General features: G+C 37.0%; 1 protein-coding gene across 1 annotated transcript in view; it reads left to right on the top strand.

Annotated features, from left to right (window-relative positions):
- The first annotated feature begins 375 nt into the window (after positions 1-375).
- The window catches only part of tpo (thyroid peroxidase), a 53,840-nt gene continuing 33,892 nt past the window's right edge, over positions 376-20,323 (top strand). Inside the window, exons 1-5 of the mRNA XM_056477080.1 lie at positions 376-410; positions 2,360-2,520; positions 4,865-4,988; positions 11,870-11,999; positions 17,069-17,275. Coding sequence (XP_056333055.1) covers positions 376-410; positions 2,360-2,520; positions 4,865-4,988; positions 11,870-11,999; positions 17,069-17,275 — 657 coding nt within the window. The remainder of the gene's footprint in view (positions 411-2,359; positions 2,521-4,864; positions 4,989-11,869; positions 12,000-17,068; positions 17,276-20,323) is intronic.

The following is a 20,323-nucleotide window of genomic DNA, read 5'->3' as shown; positions in this document are numbered from 1 at the left end:
TGTGGAGCAGGCCGCTTTTTGGTTGGTAACTGGGGGCTTGCGGCAATGGAGTGTGAAAATTTAGTTTATGTACTAGAATGTAATGTGATTGTGACGTCAAAACAATGTTGTTTCCAAGAGCTTAAGGGTTTAGGGCATTCCATTTAAACCCATTCAGATGCTCCACATGTAGTGGACACTTGTGTATCATAATCAATGACGTACATCAGAGGGAATGAGACGGGGAAGTTATCGAGTGAAGGGCATGACAAAACTGGACTGAAATGCAGCCAAGAACAACGCAAGGTAAATCTCAATATTAATAATAAGTGTTTTTATTTCTCTCTAGCTGTTCCCGAGAGTCTGATTATATCTTCGTTCCAAGAGAGTCTTCAGATGGTCAGTGACGCGTTTAATGAAACTGCACAAAGGTAATTAATAATGACCTTATCAAATAAATCTATCATTTGTAACACTTTACTTGGAGTGTTCACAAGAAAGCTTTATAATCATGACATGACCAAGCGGCAACCTCCCGCTCTCCCTCGGGAAGCCAATAGGAAAGTAACTGAAACTGCAATTCATCAAAATTCCGCTAGTCCTGGCTCCATAATAGAGCAAATTTCAATTGAGCGCACTGTTAGAATGGCCAACTTTACAGCAGAAAAAAGGGTGTTTACAGCCTGGTACAAAGAACTATGTTGGTTCATATAGCTATTATTACCCTCCATGACAACTGTGAGGGGGGTGAATTTATTTATAACTCATCCATTTCCTTTATATTAGGTTATATTAAGTTTGCATAATTAAGGGCGTGGCCACTTGAGCGGCAGCTAGGTCTCGCTGGTCGCCGTCACTTCACCTCAGCTGAATCCGGCAGATTAGCCACTGATCTCGGCATATTCATCGTATTTTTGTGTTGTTTTATGTGGCTTTACACAGTCAGCTGCCTTTTGGACTTCTTTCTTACAATTATCAGATGATATGGGATGCTGTGTGCATTTAATTGTGCTCACAAACCATTCATGTGGCCTCCGTTTCCCATGTGAGTAAAGTTATATACTTATATACCATCTCTATAAATGTATTTGTTTTATTTAAGATCATTTATCATTAATATTTTATTTTAGACCCGTAAAGCACTCCAGAATGTGACATATTGATTAGCTGTAGGCTAGAACAGTCATCTGAAGCGTTTTCATACAGTGTTATGCTTCATTTTATCAATAGTCTTGCATTTACTAACACACACTCATCTGAAGTGTTTGGAAGTAATTCGCGTTTTCCTCTTGTAGAAAAACGTCATATGAACAATGTTTTGTGGCTCTGTGTATTACTACAGTGTTTTTAAAAGTCTAAACACTTTATTGATATAGTGTACAGCCAAGCACATGTGGTCAGAACACAAACGAGTCGCAGGTAATAGAGTATCAAGCGTTTCTCCCAAAGTAAAGTCTGTCTGCCAGGTCTAAGCAAAGTGCCAGCAGGTGTCTGTAGCTCCGCTCACTCTCCGCCTCTTTGCCCTTGTTTGGTATCCCGCTGTGGGTGCGATGACGCACGAACAAAATGGCGACGGTTGGCCGCGCCTACTTGTAGCTTCTTTTGCAGTGTTCAGAAACCTATGGGTGACGTCACAGATGCTACGTCCATATATTTTACAGTCTATGGACATGACACATGAAAGATATTTGATGCATGCTTATAAAAACTGTTATTAAGTGTCATTTGATCAGTTATGTCATTTTAAATGCAACGATGACATTGTCAAGTTGTCATAACAAACAATGCCATCTTTGGATTTAAAAGGACATAACTGAGCAAAGACACTTTCAGTCTACATGAGCTGGAAGCTGCAACCGTTTTTTTTCTAGACAAAAAGTGAAAGTTTCTAGAGAAACAGAATATTAAATTAGAAAAATGTGGGCGTGGCTTGTTTTTTACTGCAAGCTGATTGGATGTGATACAGGCATTTCATTCAGAATGATGGGAGAAAGGGTTTGGGGAGAGTTATTACAACCTAACAGACGCCTCCTGCTGACCATTTCTGTTTGTTGTTAAAACTGACAGCCGGAGGGCGTGGTTAAGTGTGTTAGCCACACCCAATTCCTCAGAGAGACCTAATCTGAGAATTTAACTGAAAATTTTTAGATTACGAGGACAAAATTTCTTAATGACACGCACAGATGAATTGTTCACCACAAAACTAGCCATGTGAGCTAACAAAATCATATGTACTTTAATGACCGTTGTTATAAGCATGCATAAAATCTCATTCACATCATGTCATAGTTTTAAAGGTTTCATGAGTCTTTTAAACACCTCTTCAAGTAAAGTGTTAGCTTAAATGTTGATAAATAAACAGCACTTCTCTGTTTCTCAGGTTGGATCTTCATCCGTCTCCTTCGCAGATCTACAGGCTCTCCAGACGGCCTTCAGGAGAAACACAACAGGTCTCCAGATCAGCGGAAATTTTTCAGACAACTCTTACACTCCTAAAAGAGAAGACGAGCAGGAGACATAGGAGATCAGTGCAGATATCCGGTCAGACTCCTGCATACACACTTCTTCCCGTGTGCACATATTTCACCAAAATATGAAACTTCTGTCATCATTTACTAATCCTCCACTTGTTCCAAACCTGTTGACTTTCTTTCTTCTGTTGATCACAAAAGAAGAAATTCTGAAGAATGTTGTAAAAGCCAAGCTTGCATCAACTGACAGTCAGCTGATCATGACATGTACCTACCCAGTTTTGACATGTCACATCTATTTAAGGGTGCTTTGTTTTGGAACCTGGTGCGTTTTCACCCTTAGCTCGATTGGTTTGGACATACAGTGCATCCGTATAGTATTCATAGCGCTTCACTTTTTCCACATTTTTTTATGTTACAGTCTTATTCCAAAATGGATTAAATTGATTTATTTCCTCAACATTCTGCACACAATCCCCCATAATGACAATGTGAAAAAAGAGTTGTTGAAATTGTTGCAAATTTATAAAAAATAAAGAACCTGAAAAATCACATGCACATCAGTATTTACAGCCTTTGGCGTGAAGCTCTAAATGGAGCTCAGGTACATTCTGTTTCCTCTGATCATTCTTGAGATGTTTCAGCAGCTTCATTGGAGTTCACCTGTGGTCAATTCAGTTGATTGGACATGATGTGAAAAGTCTTAACCTGTCTATGTAAGGTCCCAGGGTTGACAGTGCATGTCAAAGCACAAACCAAGCATGAAGACAAAGGAATTATCTGTAGACCTCAAGGCACAAGGCTGGGGAAGGTTACAGAAACATTTCTGCTGCTCTGAAAGTTTCAATAAGCACAGTGGCCTCCATCATCCGTAAGTGGAAGATGTTTGGAACCACCAGGACTCTTCCTAGAGCTGGCCATCTAAGCTGAGTAATCGGGGAGAAGAGCCTTAGTCAGGGAGGTGATCAATAACCCGTTGGCCACTCTGTCTGATCTCCAGCGTTCGTCTGTTGAGAGAGGAGAACCTTACAGAAGGACAACCATCTGTGCAGCAATCCACCAATCAGGCCTGTATGTTAGAGTGGCCAGACGGACGCCACTCCCCGCCTGGAATTTGCCAAAAGGCATCTGAAGGACTCTCAGACCATAAGAAACTAAACTCTCTGCTCTGATGAGACTCAAATTGAACTCTTTAATGTGAATGCCAGACGTTACATTTGGAGAAAACCAGGCAGCTCTCATCACCAGGCTAATACCATCCCTACACTGAAGCATGGTGGTGGCAGCATCATGCTGTGGGGATGTTTTTCAGCAGGTTTATTTATTTATTATTAAATCAGGGCTGCTTATTTATTTATTTATTTATTTATTTATTTATTTATTTATTTATTTATTTGTATCTATTTACTTATTCATGCCTATTCATTTATTTGATTAAATCATATTTATTTGTTCAATTCAATTCACCTTTATTTGTATAGCGCTTATACAATGTAGATTGTGTCAAAGCAGCTTCACATAAAAGGTCACAGTAAATAGGAACAGTGTAGTTCAGTTTGTGTATTTATTTATGCACAGTAATTAATTTATTTGATTAAATTAGGCTTATTTATTATTAAGTCAGGCCTTTTTATGTATTTGATTAAATCAGGCCTAATTATTTGTTTATTAAATCAGACCAATTTATTTAATTTTTTTACTTATTTATTCATGCCCATTCCTTTCTTTATTTGATTAAATCAGGTTTATATATACAGGTTTATATATATATATATATATATATATATATATATATATATATATATATATATATATATATATATATATATATATATATATATATATATATATATATATATATATATATATTGCCTATTTATTTCTTTGTTAAATCAGGCCTATTTATTTATGCCTATTTATTTATTTGATTAAGTCAGGCTCATTTATTTATTGATTGATTGATTGTTAGATTAAATATTTATTTATTTATTTATTTATTTATTTATTTATTTATTTATTTATTTATTTTAAAAAGTTTCAAACTTTTTGATTGTCAATGTAGTTCCAGTTGGAATGTTATTGCATCAGATAACAGTGTATTTAGTAAAAGCTCCTCCAGTAGGAGCGTTCGAGCACAGATGACACTTAATCAAATGCAATGACATTTTTAAGTGAGATTGAAGTGTCCAAACACTTCTTATTAGTGTGTTATTTTGCACAGCATGCCCGGAGAATCAGCCCCATCTCTATGACCGTGGAATAATGCAGAAGCGTCATCTCTGAAGCGCTTTAAATGTCAGATTTAATCTATGCACAAGAGCTGATGAGAGTCTCTGCATCTCCGCAAAGCTCAGCGGACTGTTTACCCTTCAGTGTTTGAGTTGCATTCGTAAACACATTAACTCTTTTTCCAGAAGTGCTTTCTGTGAAGGCAGTGGAGCGGATAGCAAACCTGTCTGGATGCCCTCGGACTTTCCAGTCGACCACCTGCGCCACAGACGAGAAATACCGCAGTATTACTGGAGTCTGCAATAACAGGTTTCTGAGTCCCATCTTAATAATTTATCCATAATGCAGTTTCAGATATCAGACACTGGGCAAAGCGTGGCCTTTTGTGGAGAGAAACCGGCCACTGATAACATCAGGGTCAGCGAATATGGCTAAAGAGTAGACGAATAATATCTAAACCTGAAATATTCATGCATACCCACCTCGGTCAGGAAAGACGTCACTGAACCTTTGCTTTCTTCTGTTGATATGCAGTGTGGGATTCGGCGCTGTAAAATATAAAACAAAGGATTTTCTTCCATTTTTTTCTCAGATTTTAAGTACAGATATACAGTTGAAGTCAGAATTATTAGTCCTCCTGAATTATTAGCCCCGCTGTATATTTTTTACCCAATTTCTGTTTAACTGAAAGGAGATTTTTTTGACACGTTTCTAAACATAATAGTTTTATTACCTAATTTCTAATAACTGATTTCTTTTATCTTTGCCATGATGACAGTACATAATATTTGACTAGATATTTTTCAAGATACTAGTATTTAGCTTAAAATGACATTTAAAGGCTTAACTAGGTTAATTAGGGTCATTAGGCATGTCATTATACACTCACTGGCCACTTTATTAGGTACACCTGTCCAATTGCTCATTAACACAACTTTCTCAGCCAATCACATGGCAGCAACTGAATGCATTTAGGCATGTAGACATGGTCAAGATGATCTTCTGCAGTTCAATGCGAGCATAGGAATGGGGAGGAAAGATGATTTAAGTGACTTTGAACGTGGCATGGTTGTTGATGCTACATGGGCTGGTCTGAGTATTTCAGAAACTGCTGATCTACTTGGATTTTCATGCACAACCATCTCTTGGGTTTACAGAGAACGGTCTAAAAAAAGAGAAATATCCAGTGAGCAGCAGTTCTGTGGGAACAATTGCCTTGTTGATGCCAGGGGTCAGAGGAGAATGGCCAGACTGGTTCCAGCTGATAGAAAGGCAACAGTAACTCAAATAAGCACTCGTTACAACCGAGGTCTGCAGAAGAGCATCTCTGAACACACAACACCTCCAACCTTGAGGCGAATGGGCTACAGCAGCAGAAGACCACACCGGGTGCCGCTCCTGTCAGCTAAGAACAGGAAACTGAGGCTACAATTCACACAGGCGCACCAAAACTGGACAAGAGAAGATTGGAGAAACGTTGCCTGGTCTGATGAGTCTCCATTTCTGCTGTCACATTCAGATGGTAGGGTCAGAATTTGGTCTCAACAACATGAAAGCATGGATCCATCCTACCTTGTATCAACAGTTCAGGCTGGCGGTGGTGGTGTAATGGTGTGGGGGATATTTTCTTGGCACATTTTGAGCCCATTAGTACCAATTGAGCATCGTGTCAACGTCACAGCCTACCTGAGTATTGTTGCTGACCATGTGCATCTTCTGATGGCTACTTCCAGCAGAATAACGCACCATGTCATAAAGCGTGAATCATCTCAGACTGGTTTCTTGAACATGACAATGAGTTCACTGTACTCAAATGGCCTCCACAGTCACCAGTTCTCAATCCAATAGAGCACCTTTGGGAAGTGATGGAAATGTGATGGATGTGCAGCCAAAAATCTGAAGCAACTGTGTGATGCTATCATGTCAATATGGACCAAAATCTCAGGAATCTTTCCAGTACCTTGTTGATAAAGGCTGTTCTGAAGGCAAAAGTGGGTCCAACCCGGTACTAGTAAGGCATACCTGTCAACCCTCCCGTTTTTCCTGGGATTCTGCCATATTTTACAGTTCTATCCCGCTATCATCCCGTAACGGTATTTTCCTGTATTTCTCCCGTATTTTCAGTCTTCCTCTGAAGTGTGGCAAATAAACATCAAAGAGCCGAGTCTCCCTAAACGCAACCCATACCGCCGAACCACCAGGGGCCGCCCTTGCTCTTAAATGTGAGTCTGTTCTGTGCTTTCGCTTTGTTTAGGCATGAAAACACTTTGAAATAGTTATAAAAATGGCAGAAATCCCTTCCTTTGTCATTACAGGTGCCATCTCCCCTTCATATGCAATCCTCAAAACAGTCATGTAGCGGTGCGTGACTGTCAGCTGACGCGCTCCATAGTGATAAATAGACGCTGTTTCCCAAACGGATTCTGTACACGCGATTTGAAGCGGAGCGAAAGTCTGGGTTTTAGATGCATGTTTGAACAGACATATACACATAATTAATAATAATAATATTATCTAAAGATGTCGATCTTGGTGGGTTTTTTCAAACACAACTAATTTCGTCGTAAACGAGCATAAAACGTTAGCATACAATCGAATTATTTCATTATAACGTTAGATGTGTGCTTTTTTAAAGTGACACCTGTTATTTAATGTAATCAGACAAAAAAAACTAAATAAATAAGAGATTCATTCGCTGCTCTTTAATCAGAATGTGTAAGTTATACAGTGAAGAAACGGCTAATGAGATTTGATATTTTGATTCTATTTCATTATAATAGCTATTAATTTTAATAAGCTGAACTGTTTGCTAATGTATTTGCTGCTAATGTATACTTTTTTTGTAAATAATAATAATAAAACATACTACTGACCATTAAACTGTTTATTTACTGTACAAATTCACATATTTAGTAATGGTCGGGGGAATCCCTTATTATGGTTTGCATATCCCTTATTTTCACATCCCAATGTTGACAGGTATGGTAAGGTGTACCTAATAAAGTGGCCAGGGAGTGTATAATGATAGTCTGTTCTGTAGACAATAGATTTTTCAAATGACAATTAAAAAAAAATCTTATCTATTTATGTAATTTTGCTTTATTTAAGAATATTAAAATATTAATATTTTATTAAATATTTATTTTTATTTAATTCAATTACATTTTTATTTAATATTAAATATTTTTAAACTGTTCTTGAGCTGTCACAGTGGCTCAGTAGTTAGCACTGTCGCCTCACAACAAGAAGGTCACTGGTTCGAGTCCCAGCTGGACCAGCTGGCATTTCTGTGTGGAGTTTGCACTCCACCCCGTGTTGGTGTGGGTTTCCTCCGGGTGCTCTGGTTTCCCCCACAGTCTAAACACATGCGCTATAGGGGAATTGAATACACTAAGTTGGCTGTAGTGTATGAGTGTGTGTGTATGAGAGGGTCTTTCCCAGTACTGGAAGGGCATCCACTGTGTAAAACCAATGCTGGATAAGCTGTTGGTTCCTTCCACTGTGGCGACCCCTGATGAATTAAGGGACTAAGTCAAATGAAAATGAATGATTAAATGAAACTGTTCTTGCTGTTTATAGCTATATCCTCATTAATTTGAACACATTTAAATCATGCACGTTTTCTTCAGGATGCATACGATTGACTCAGTTTGGGTGAAATTAATAATATTCCTCTGCACCGGCTCGGCTGGTGAGATTTATAACATTAATTTTACATTTGCGGGAGGAAATGTAGCATGTCCATCCAATTCTGATGCATGAAATTATGTATTTTTAATGCAAAAACATCATTAGTTCTGATTAAATCTATCTTTTATTACATGTGAACGAGTCGTTGGATAAGGTTTGACATGCATATGAAACTTTTAAACATTTATCTGAATTGTATATAATTGTTACTGGAGCTCGTCCAACACTCATCAGTCCCAAAATACAGAGACTAGATAAACACACAGACTTGATGCTGGACTGTTTTTCCCCTCCAGACCATCAGAAACAGCTTGTTTTATAATTGATGATCTCTGCAACTCTATTGAACTGAATTGAGATGAGTCAAAGTCGGCTTTATTGTCAATTCTGCCACATGTACAGACATTCATTCATTCATTCGTTTTCCTTTGGCTTAGTCGCTGATTATCAGAGATCGCCGTAGTGGAATGAACCACCAACTATTCCAGCATATGTTTTACGCAGTGGATGCCCGTCTAGCTGCTTCTCAGTACAGGGAAACACCCATACACGCTCACATTCACACACACCAATTTAGTTTCTTCAGTTCACCTATAGCGCATGTGTTTGAACTGGAGCACCCGGAGGAAACCCACGCCAACATGGGGAGAACATGCAAAACTTCACACTGAAATGCCAACTGGCCCAGCCAAGGCTCGAACCAGTGACCTTCTTGCTGTGAGGCAAACCACTGAGGCACCATTATATCCATAATAATAATAAACCTCTTTAACATTATTAATAGGCTACTGAGTGACTGGTGTTGTTGGTTTGTGCTGAATCACAGTTCAGTCTTTCATTTTCATATAGTCTGCTAGTTAATTTATTTTCCAGATCTGAGCTAAAAATATCACATAGAGTGGTATTTTAATTCACATTGGGAGCATTTAACACCGAATAAAGCCCATTATCAGTACCTGAGGTGATCTTTGTCATAGTAGTTTATGCTGTTGTTCTGTTGCAGAAATCGAAAGCATTTCTAAAACATAAATTTAGCTTGTCGCCGTTGTAAATATAGCTACTAATAAAAAAAACCCCGAATTTTTACGTCAAAAAAGTTAGCTTTTATCGCACGTTGTGTATTGTTAGGCCACGATGTAAAGCTTTGACCTCGGTTTTGTTAAATATGTCCTAATTAATCAACAGTGTAATAGTGTTCTCTTATAGTTTTTCCTCCTAAGTACACTGTAAACAATGTTTATTAATAGTGTATTTTTTATTTTATTTATAATTTATTGAATTTGATGTAATCCGAGTTCATTTCTATTTTCTACTTTTAGTTTTAGATGTAATGAGCATCACTTGTTGGTTAATCCGATGAGTAGGCCCACACAAAATCTGCACACACAGAAACCTGCAGATTTTTAGCCTATCGCTGAGTCTATTTATTTACTTGGGTAAATGTGTGTGTAAATTTATATTTATTCAGTTTTTAAATTAATTTCAGTAATAAAATTGACAAACATGAAAATGTTTATGTGATTTATTTACAATACAGTCTGTAGAGTAATCTTTTCTGTCTTTTAGTGGATATTTTATGAGAGACTTGCTTCATTTACCAAATAAGTAGATCTAATTGGATTTGCATTGTAAACATTAAACTAGATGATTACGTTTGAGGAAAAACTTCATAGTGGCTTGAAATTAGCATGTTGCTAGTATGATTCTAGCATGAATTAGCATGATGTTAGCTTGATTCTAGCATGAATTAGCATGTTATTAGCATGATTCTAGCATGAATCAACATATAACTAGCATGATTCTGGCATGATATTAGCATGAATTAGCATGTCACTAGCACAAATTAGCATGATTCAAGCATGAATTAACATGTTGTTAGCATGATTCTAGCATAAATTAGCATGTTACTAGCATGATTATCATAATTTAGCATGATTCTAGCATGAATTAGCATGATGTTAACATAATTCTAGCATGAATTAGCATGATTCTATCATGAATTAGCATATCACTAGCATGATTCTAGCATAACTTAGTATGTTATTTGCATGATTCTAGCATGAATTAGCATGGTATTAGCATGATTCTAGCATGAATTAGCATATTACTAGGATGATTCTAGCATAAATTAGTATATTAGCATGATTTTAGCATGAATTGGCATGATATTAACATGATTCTAGCATGAATTAGCATGATTCTAACATGAATTAGCATATAACTAGCATGATTCTAGCATAACTTAGTATGTTATTAGCATGATTCTAGCATGAATTAGCATGGTATTAGCATGATTCTAGCATGAATTAACATATTACTAGCATGATTCTAGCATAAATTAGTATATTAGCATGATTTTAGCATGAATTGGCATGATATTAACATGATTCTAGCATGAATTAGCATGATTCTAGCATGTTGTTAGCAAGTCATTAGCATGTTTCTAGCAAGATTAGCATGTCAGTAGCATGTTAAAACTACTAGCATGTGCTAGAACAGCTTGTCATAGTCTATGGAACAGTTGCTAGGGTGCTGAAATTGGTTATTGTGTTATGAGCTCACAAAGGTTGACTCAGTGATATATGTCAGTCTTTTACAACGGAAGTCTATGGACAGTTGCTAGGGTGCCATAAGTGGTTGCTAGGAGAGGCTAGTGAGTTTAAAGGTCATCAGTGGTTGGCTGTTGGCTAGTCTGAGTTAAATGAGGCCATTCTTAAGTTTGTAGGACAGTCTGATGCAGAGTTATGAGCTCACAAAGTTTGACCCAATGTTAAGTCTATGGGGCTTTTGAGAATTTTCTGGGTCGTTTTTTTGGAAAACTCAAAGTCGGATCAGTTAGAAAAGATATAGAACTCGAGTCAGACCAATTTGAAGGTTTGACGAAAGTTTGAAGTATGTAGCTTGAAAGGTTTAGGAGATAGACAAGGGCACCTATGGTGAAAAATCTACTTTTCAAGCTGTTTGGACAGTCATATGTCTGTCAGACAATTATGTTTGGACAGACAATTGGAGCGGTTTTCAGATCAACTGCAACTTTACGTAGGAGTGCGGTCCCCCCGCCCACCGATAATAATTGACAGCTGCACGTATTAACATGTCCTGGTAATCACGTGTATATTCATATCAACAAGACCAGACGTGCACAAAGCAGCCGGGAATAAAAGGTGTGTTCAGTTTGCTAGGATCATCAATCATCATCAAACATGATCAAGAGTGAGTTTCACAAGTTTAAAAAGTTTTAAAACAGAACATGTGTGTAATGAATTACAGCGATTTAGCTTAGCTTTACTTTATCAGCATCATTGACCTACTTCATTGACCTAACAAGCTCAAGTGGATTGAAAATAAAACAATTAAGTTGTCCCAAAAAAATCTTAAGAATTGTGTTGTTTCAGCTCATTGTATATAAGTAGTTTGAACAAGCAGCAAAATCATTTTTTGAGTGTATGTGTGATCTCATCAGACATTTCCATCACGTCCGTTTGTACGGTGTGTTTTAGGAAGAACCCATTTTGGGGGTCCGCCAACACCGGCTTGGCCAGATGGCTCCCCGCAGAGTACGAGGATGGAGAAAACCAACCCAAAGGCTGGAACGCTGGACGCCAATACAACGGCTTCCAACTTCCTCCGGTGAGATTTAGCAGAGTATATCCACTGAATGCATGAAAGACTCAATGTGAAAAACCAAAGCGTTCACTATGAGGACGAGTTACTCAGTGCGGAAAATACTTTGTCTTGCTTTCCGATGTAAATATCTAAACATTCTAGGATTATTAAAAACCATATTTTGTGATTCATATTTTTATTTCTTATTTTTCCACATTTATTTCTGCTTTTGAATTGCATTATGAGATTTTGACTTTTAAGCTGTATAGTGTTTTGAGAAATATCCAGTCAAATGTTATTTACTGTCATCATTTCAAAGATAAAATAAATCAGTTATTAGAGATGAGTTATTAAAACTATTATGTTTAGAAATGTGTTGAAAAAAATCTTCTTTCCGTTAAAAAGAAATTGGGAAAAAAAATGAACAGGGGTCTAATAATTCAGGAGGGCTAATAATTCTGAATTCAACTGTATATATATATATGTGGCGTAAGTGTTTTTTCTTAAGTTTCATATGTGATACATCAGGCTTTTATGGCTCATGTGAGAAAATGGAGGGGGAAAACAGCTCAATTTTATTCAGAAAATTGCTTTATGTTTTTAAGGTCAAAGCTCATCACCACTAAGGAACAGAGCAAATAAAGGTTCTGGAAATAAATCGTCGCTAAAAGAGTTTCGATCATATTTAATATCCATGGTTTAAAAAAAAAAGATATTAACTTTCTTTTCGGCTTAGTACCTTTATTAATCAGGGGTCAACTTATACAGAATATGTTTTATGCTGTGGATGCCTTTCCATCTGCAACCCATCACTGGGAAACACCCATATACTCTCATTCACACACATACACTAGGTGAATTGGGAGATTATGAGATTTTGATCTTACTTCCAGCAACTTTTAAGCTGTATAGTGTTTTGAGAAATATCCAGTCAAATATTATTTAACCGTCATCATGGCAAAGATAAAATCAATAATAAAATAAAATTTTAAATATAAAAATAAAATAAATCAGTTATTAGAAATGAGTTATTAAAACTATTATGTTTAGAAATGTGTTGAAAAAATCTGCTCTCCGTTAAAAAGAAATTGGGGAAAAAAATAAACAGAGGGCTAATAATTCTGAATTGAACTATATATATATATATATATATATACGTGGCGTAAGTGTTTTTTCTTAAGTTTCATATTTGATACATCAGGCTTTTATGGTTCATGTGAGAAAATGGAGGGAAAACAGCTCAATTTTATTCAGAAAATTGCTTTATGTTTTTAAGATCAAAGTTCATCACCACTAAGGAACAGAGCAAATAAAGGTTCTGGAAATAAATTGTCGCTAAAAGAGTTTGGATCATATTTAAAATCCATGGTTTAAAAAAAAAAGATATTAACTTTCTTTTCGGCTTAGTACCTTTATTAATCAGGGGTCAACTTATACAGAATATGTTTTATGCTGTGCATGCCCTTCCATCTGCAACCCATCACTGGGAAACACCCATATACTCTCATTCACACACATACACTAGGTGAATTGGGTAGGCTAAATTGTCCATAAAGCAACATGTATTTGTACTTGTGGAAACTGGAGCACCCGGAGGAAACCCACGCCAACTCGGGGAGAACATTCAAAGAAATGCCAACTGATGTAGCTGAGGGTCGAACCAGCAACCTTTTTGCTGTGAGGCGACAACGCTACCCACTGTGCGACCCCAATGCCTAATCCAGCAATTGATCATTATGAAATATATCTACCAAAATAAAAGTCACTCCATAAAAATCAGCAAAGATTTCAGGGAGGAAAGACACATGAACTATTTAACTATTGATCAGATAAAAAAGCATGAATTTGAATGAGAATACTAGCCTTTATCATGTTGATCATCATAGATAAAAGCAAAAACTTACATAACTAATAATTATAGTAAAATAAAACACACAACCAACTAAAAACTAAGCCCTTTGCGCTTCCGCATCTTTAGAATCTTAAAAAACATGAATAAATAAAGGAGATGCATGAAAACACCCCTGCTATGTTGATGTTTAGTGGAAGGAAATCTCATTATACTCCTCTGCCAGTGTGTGTTTACCTGTTAAAATGTCATTAAACCACTCACAATTAAACCGGTTTGCACAGAAATTAGCTGGAAGTGTTTTTTCTAAGCTTTATTTTTCTCCAGGCTCTACACAATGCGAGATGTGACAATATGAGCGTTCGGCGTGGCTCTTGTTGCACTGAAGCGCTGCGGTTTCTGCCTCATTAAAAGTAGTTTGAGTCGAGTGTTTCTTTGCATTTGGGAGGAAGAGGTTGTGCATGCTTAAAACCGTGTGCATAGCGTTGCATTTTTAATGCGATGACAGAGCGGGGAAAGGCCAATGTGTCACAGGTAGATGTGAGATCCAGCTGTTAAATATGCAACACTTTCTCAAGCTTATTTGGCAGACTTTCACAGAGGTTTTCCTATAAATATTCTGCATATGGAAGATTTAATGACATTATTATGAAATGCAAAGAAGCATGTTGTGATTTTTATGTAACAAGTCAGGGTTTCCCAGATGAGGGAACTTCACTAGAGTTTATAAAAGGCTAATAAAAAAAAAAGTATATATATATATATATCTATATATATCTATCTATATATATATATATATCTATATATATATACATCAGTTCTGTTTGGTTGTCAAATCTGACGATACTGTGCAATATTCTGCAATAACAGCACTCGTACAGCCTCTTCACCCTTATAGAGTGGAGGAACTATGACGTCAATTTATATGCAAAACCCTGGAAGCGAGTTAGCATTTTAGCAGTTCCGGTTCCCTCTTCCCAAAGTCAATGGGTTTTTTGAATTGGATTTTAGTAAAATCACTTAAATAAGGTTCGTGGCTAACACAAACTCAAGATACTCTCACGTTTTGTTCTACGACATAAAACACATCAGTTACATCACACTCTTGACTTTTTAAATCGGTTATGCTTCTTTAAAACGACGGTTGCTATCAAGTTGCTAAACTGGACTACAGGCGGTGTCGGAGACATTATACATCATTGAGCTGAGCTGGTCTGGAGTGCAGCTCGCTTGTGTTGGGCGTTTGGATTTGTCTGTTATTTAGGTATTTTCATGAATAGTATTTTATAGTTTGTAGTGTTTTTCTAATTGGGATTTCATATTGTGTGTAGATAAAATGTTGTAAAGACTGTCGAGACAGATTAATTTGTTTATCCTTTATTTTAATTAAACGATATTATAAAGATACTGCTTACCAGTGCAGCCAGCTCTTTCCTGCTCCCAGTAATGCAAATGTTTGAATAAATGTGTAAAAACACACACATATTATGTAATTTTAACGTGATCAAGTGATTTTTCCTAGTTTTTTTTCTTCATCTGAACACATTTAACTCTATCACAACTGGAATATTTACACTCCTCCAGAAAATGTATAGCAGATGAGACTGTATGGGCTGCTTTTCGCTGTACTTCGTGACACCTCATCAGCACAGCTGTTTCCTCCAGGGAAAAATTTAACTCTTAATGAACATTTCCCTGTTTTTAGTTCAAATTGAACAAACAATATTACACACTTTACAGTTCGTGTGGCATTAACTATACAGTTAAGGATTAAACACAGTGACAGAACCACTTAGAGAATGTACTCGATTTAACTGTCACTGAGTCACTGACAGAGATAGAAACATCAAGTGTTGTCTAGTATTGAAAAAAATACTGTTTATTTATTATTATCATTCAGATTGTAAAATATGTGAATTAGCCTGCAAGTTTAAAGTATATACATTTATATGCATATCATTTAATTAGAAAAGTGGCAGTTTATTTATTTAATACATGGAAACAAAAATGCACTTGAATATAGAAAGTGTTTTCTACTACAGTAAACAGTTGGGTTGAGCCTATTTGCCTTATTCAGAACTCAAATGGCTGTGCCTGTCTATGTAATACAGTGCAATACTAGTATACAACCCATTTTAAACAAACATTTTAAAGTGTATTACTAATAAATTACTACTTATAAATGTAATATTAGACTTTATTATTATTATTTCTTTTACCTTATAAGGAGCTGAGCCCCCCTAAAATGAAGATCCTAAAATCCCCCTGAGGTTAACTAAGCAGCTTGGGGTAATTAGGCAAGTTATTGTATAATGATGGTTTGTTCTGTAGACTATCGGAAAAAAAATGCTTAAAAAGGCTAATAATGTTGACCTTAAAATGGCTTTTAAAAAATTTAAAACTGCTTTCATTCTAGCCGAAATAAAACAAATAAGACTTTCTCCAGAAGAAAAAATATTATCAGACATACTGTAAAAATTTCCTTGCTCTGTTAATCATCATTTGGGAAATATTTAAAAATTCTAAGGGGGGTGAATAATTCTGACTTCTATTGTATCTCTCAGGTTAAATCTTTATGGACTATACACATATTGTGTCCAAAACCACGTTTAAAATGCGGCACGTGCTTCTTCCTTTAACGATTGAAATGCATTTCTATGGCCACCATCAGTCGTTTCTCACACGCGTCATGGTTAATTACTCTCACATACTCTCTGGCTGCTACTTCATAGCCGTGGTGGGCATTTGTCTCACGCTGAACTCATTCGACCAATCACAACAGACTGTGTCATCGGTCCAATCACCTCAGATTAGCTTCGTACTTAGGAGGGGTTCGGAAACAAATGAATCGCTGAACGAATCACATGGTAGTCATTGGGATAATTGGATAAAAATTAATGCATATTATAAGGCAATGAAAGTGTTGACCTTGCATGCATGTCAGCCTATTGTTGGAGACCCCCAAAACTAAATTATGACCTTTTATAAATTTTACAAATATAAATAGGGGCTCTTTAAAGAGGGTGAACTTCTCAGATTTTCATTTGTCATGGCAGTGAGTTTTACTCATGAAATCATGAAACCATTAGAGACTGGCTACATCCACACATCCCTACCACACAACTGTGTTTAAACCCCTTATAAAAGTGATTTTTGCATAATAACCCCCTGATGATAAATTGATGATCAGATGCTGGAGAGAGAATATGATTTACACATCTTGTCTGATTTCTCCTATTGTAAGGTTCGAGAGGTCAGTAAGAGGATCATACGCAGCTCCAACTCAGCTCTACAGGAGGACAGTGATTATTCTCAGATGCTGGTGGACTGGGGTCAGTATATCGATCATGATATCTCCTTCACGCCGCAGAGCTCCAGCCAGACCTCGTTCACCTCTGCGCTTGACTGTCTGCGCACCTGCGTCAGTGCAGATCCCTGCTTTCCCATACAGGTGAACACTCAACATCTACTGTTGCATTTCACTCACAGGAGGCAGAGATTCGATTAGATACTTAGATACTTACCCTGCCGGCAGCTAGCTCTCTGCAACTCGCACATGGTCGCCCACTGAAGCTAAGCAGGGCTGCGCCCGGTCAGTACCTGGATGGGAGACCTCATGGGAAAGCTAGGTTATTGATGTAATGTAATGTGTATTTATAAAGCCATACACCCAAAGCACTTCACAATCATGAGGGGGGTCTCTCCACACCACCATTAGTGTGCAGCATCCACTTGGATGATGCGAAGGCAGCCACAGGACAACGGCGCCAGTGCTTCACCACACACCAGATATTGGTGGAGTGGAGAGACAGTGATAGAGCCTATTCGGTGGATGGGGATGATTGAGGAACTTTGGCCAGGACACCTGGGTTACACCCCTACTCTTTACCAGAAGTGCCATGGGATTTATAATGACCACAGAGAGTCAGGACTTCAGTTTAACGTCTCATCCGAAAGACGGCGCCCACTGACAGTATGGTATCCCCTTCACTTTTACTGGGGCATTAGGACTCACACAGAGACCACAAGTTAGGCGCCCCCTGCTGGCCTCACTAACACCACTTCCAACAGCAACCTAATTTTCCCATGCGGTCTCCCATCCAGGTACTGATCAGTAATTCCGGTCTCCAGTGTGGCAGCAGAACGTGGCTTCAGCCTCCAGAACAAAATTAAAACTGTCACGAGAAGTCGACTTTCTGAGGCAAAGACACAGAATTTATTGACAATTGCCTCTGCATCAGTCTCCCTTGATGCGTTTGATTACGCACAGGCAAGCACCCAGTTCAGGTCGATGCGGACCAGGAGGCAGATATGAGTTAAGGCAAATAGTCCTACAGAACATCGTCTGAATTATACTTTAAGTTATGTTCTTATATTAGTCTGAATTATATTTTATAATATATTTTGTTGTTTATATCTGCTTGTGTTCAGAGACAAATGGTCGTATTTTAATTCCCTCCACCGTCAGTGCAAAAAAAACACATGAAACTGTTGAACAATAAATTTGATGGAGTTTTTGTTCACTTTTCAAATAAATAAATGAATAATTTAGCCTATATGCTCGTTGTGCAAGTTCACGATTAAAATCTGAATGAAAAAAAGCGATTAGAACAGTGGTGGGCAAACTTTTTAACCCGAGGGCCACATCAAGTTTTCCAAACTAAGTGAAGGGCCACATGTCAAATCCTTCAAAAAAATAACTTATTTATAGTGGCAGCAGGCATGAAACATGTCATATTGGATAGAAACATGTCACATTAACACAAAACAGATTTTAAAAATAGTTATTATTGAGTCAAATTTACAAGTCAAATGAATTAGCACTGCTATTAATATTTCCTTATCAATCATCATAAAACAATAAAATAATAATCCCTTAAAATATAATAATATTAATAATAACAATAATAATAATAATGTAATAATAACAACAATAATAACAATAACAACAATAATAATAATAATAATAATAATAATAATAATAATAACAATAACAACAATAATAATGTAATAATAACAATAACAACAACAACAACAACAACAATAATAATAATAATAATAATAATAATAACAATAATAATAATAATAATAATAACAATAATAATAATAATAATAATAATAATAATAATAATAATGTAATTTTTTTGCAGTGGAGAATAGAAAAGATATTGTCTGATAGAAAACATCTCATATTAACACATTAAAAATAATTATTAAAGTTTATTATTCAGTCAAGTTGACAATAATCTAATGTGCACTGCTTTTAGAATATACAGATTAATCATCATAAAACTTGACAAAACCACAAATCTTTGATAAAAGAACTGTTTAAAGTAGATGTATGCGTGGAAAATATATTCTAAGACAAAAATGAACACAATTAAACTGCAATTATTATATAGTTAAATTCACAATAATCTCATTTGAGATTGTATTAATATGCTCATATGAACCATTATAAAACTATGAGATAAAGCGGAGGAAGAATCTCAGTCTTTGTTATTCCAAGTCATGTAATTATGAGTGTGTTGATGTGAACAATGAGCCTGAAAATAAAGTTATATTAATAGCAGTCATCCCAGGTTGAGCATAGTCATTCCCGGGTGAGAGTGTCGCGTTGTGCGGGAGTTTTGCTATGGGAAACATTAGAAGAGCAGGGGGGGGGGAGTGCACGTGACGTGTGAGGAGGGATCCGGTGGTGAGGGCTGAGAAGGGTGCGCAACTTACATGAGGACCAGGAGGGAGACGCGTGATTTCCGGGAGATTATCACTCGTTTGCAGGTAACCGAGAGTCTCTATGCATTTACGGGAGACTCCTGGAACTTCCGCGAGACTTGGGATGTCTGTAACACTCAACAGTAACACTCGCAAAATACCCAGCTGATTCAGTCGTTGGCTAACGACATAAAAAAAGCACGCGGCGCTCCTTTATTTCTTGTCAACAGAAAGGCAGTGCGTTGCACCTCGCGGTGTTGGAACGTAAATGCGCGTTCGGTGTGATCGGCCTCTTAGGTTGTAGTCTTTAAAAACAGCAGTACTTTCTTGGCATATTACACCTAGCGCTTTCTGTCTGATATTGGTGAAGTATTTTGTTGTCCATTCTTCTTTTAGCATTTAGCGCTAGAGTGCATTTTAATATCCGAGAGTGTGTTCTAATTCTACTGGTTGCGCTAAGTGTACCGCGTGCAATACTGCCATCACGTGGCGTTCACTTGTATTGCATCATTAATTTACTAATTCTACAACATAACTGTTACTCAGAAGCAGCATTTTAAAAACTCCCTCGCGGGCCGGATGAAAGTGTTCAGCGGGCCGCATATGGCCTGCGGGCCGTAGTTTGGCCACCTCTGGATTAGACAATATGCAAATTAAATGACGGGCAATAGTAGGTAATGACGGAATTTTTACAGCCCTCTCCGTCAAAATGATGGACAATGATAATGGCAGCCAGAAGAGAGAACAACATCAATTTTCTGAACAGCCCACAAACACACTGCAT

This window comes from Danio aesculapii, chromosome 17, assembly GCF_903798145.1.
Source record: "Danio aesculapii chromosome 17, fDanAes4.1, whole genome shotgun sequence".
NCBI lineage: Eukaryota > Metazoa > Chordata > Actinopteri > Cypriniformes > Danionidae > Danio > Danio aesculapii.
Note: the sequence above shows the minus strand (reverse complement) of the source record. Positions and strands in the feature narration are given on the sequence as shown.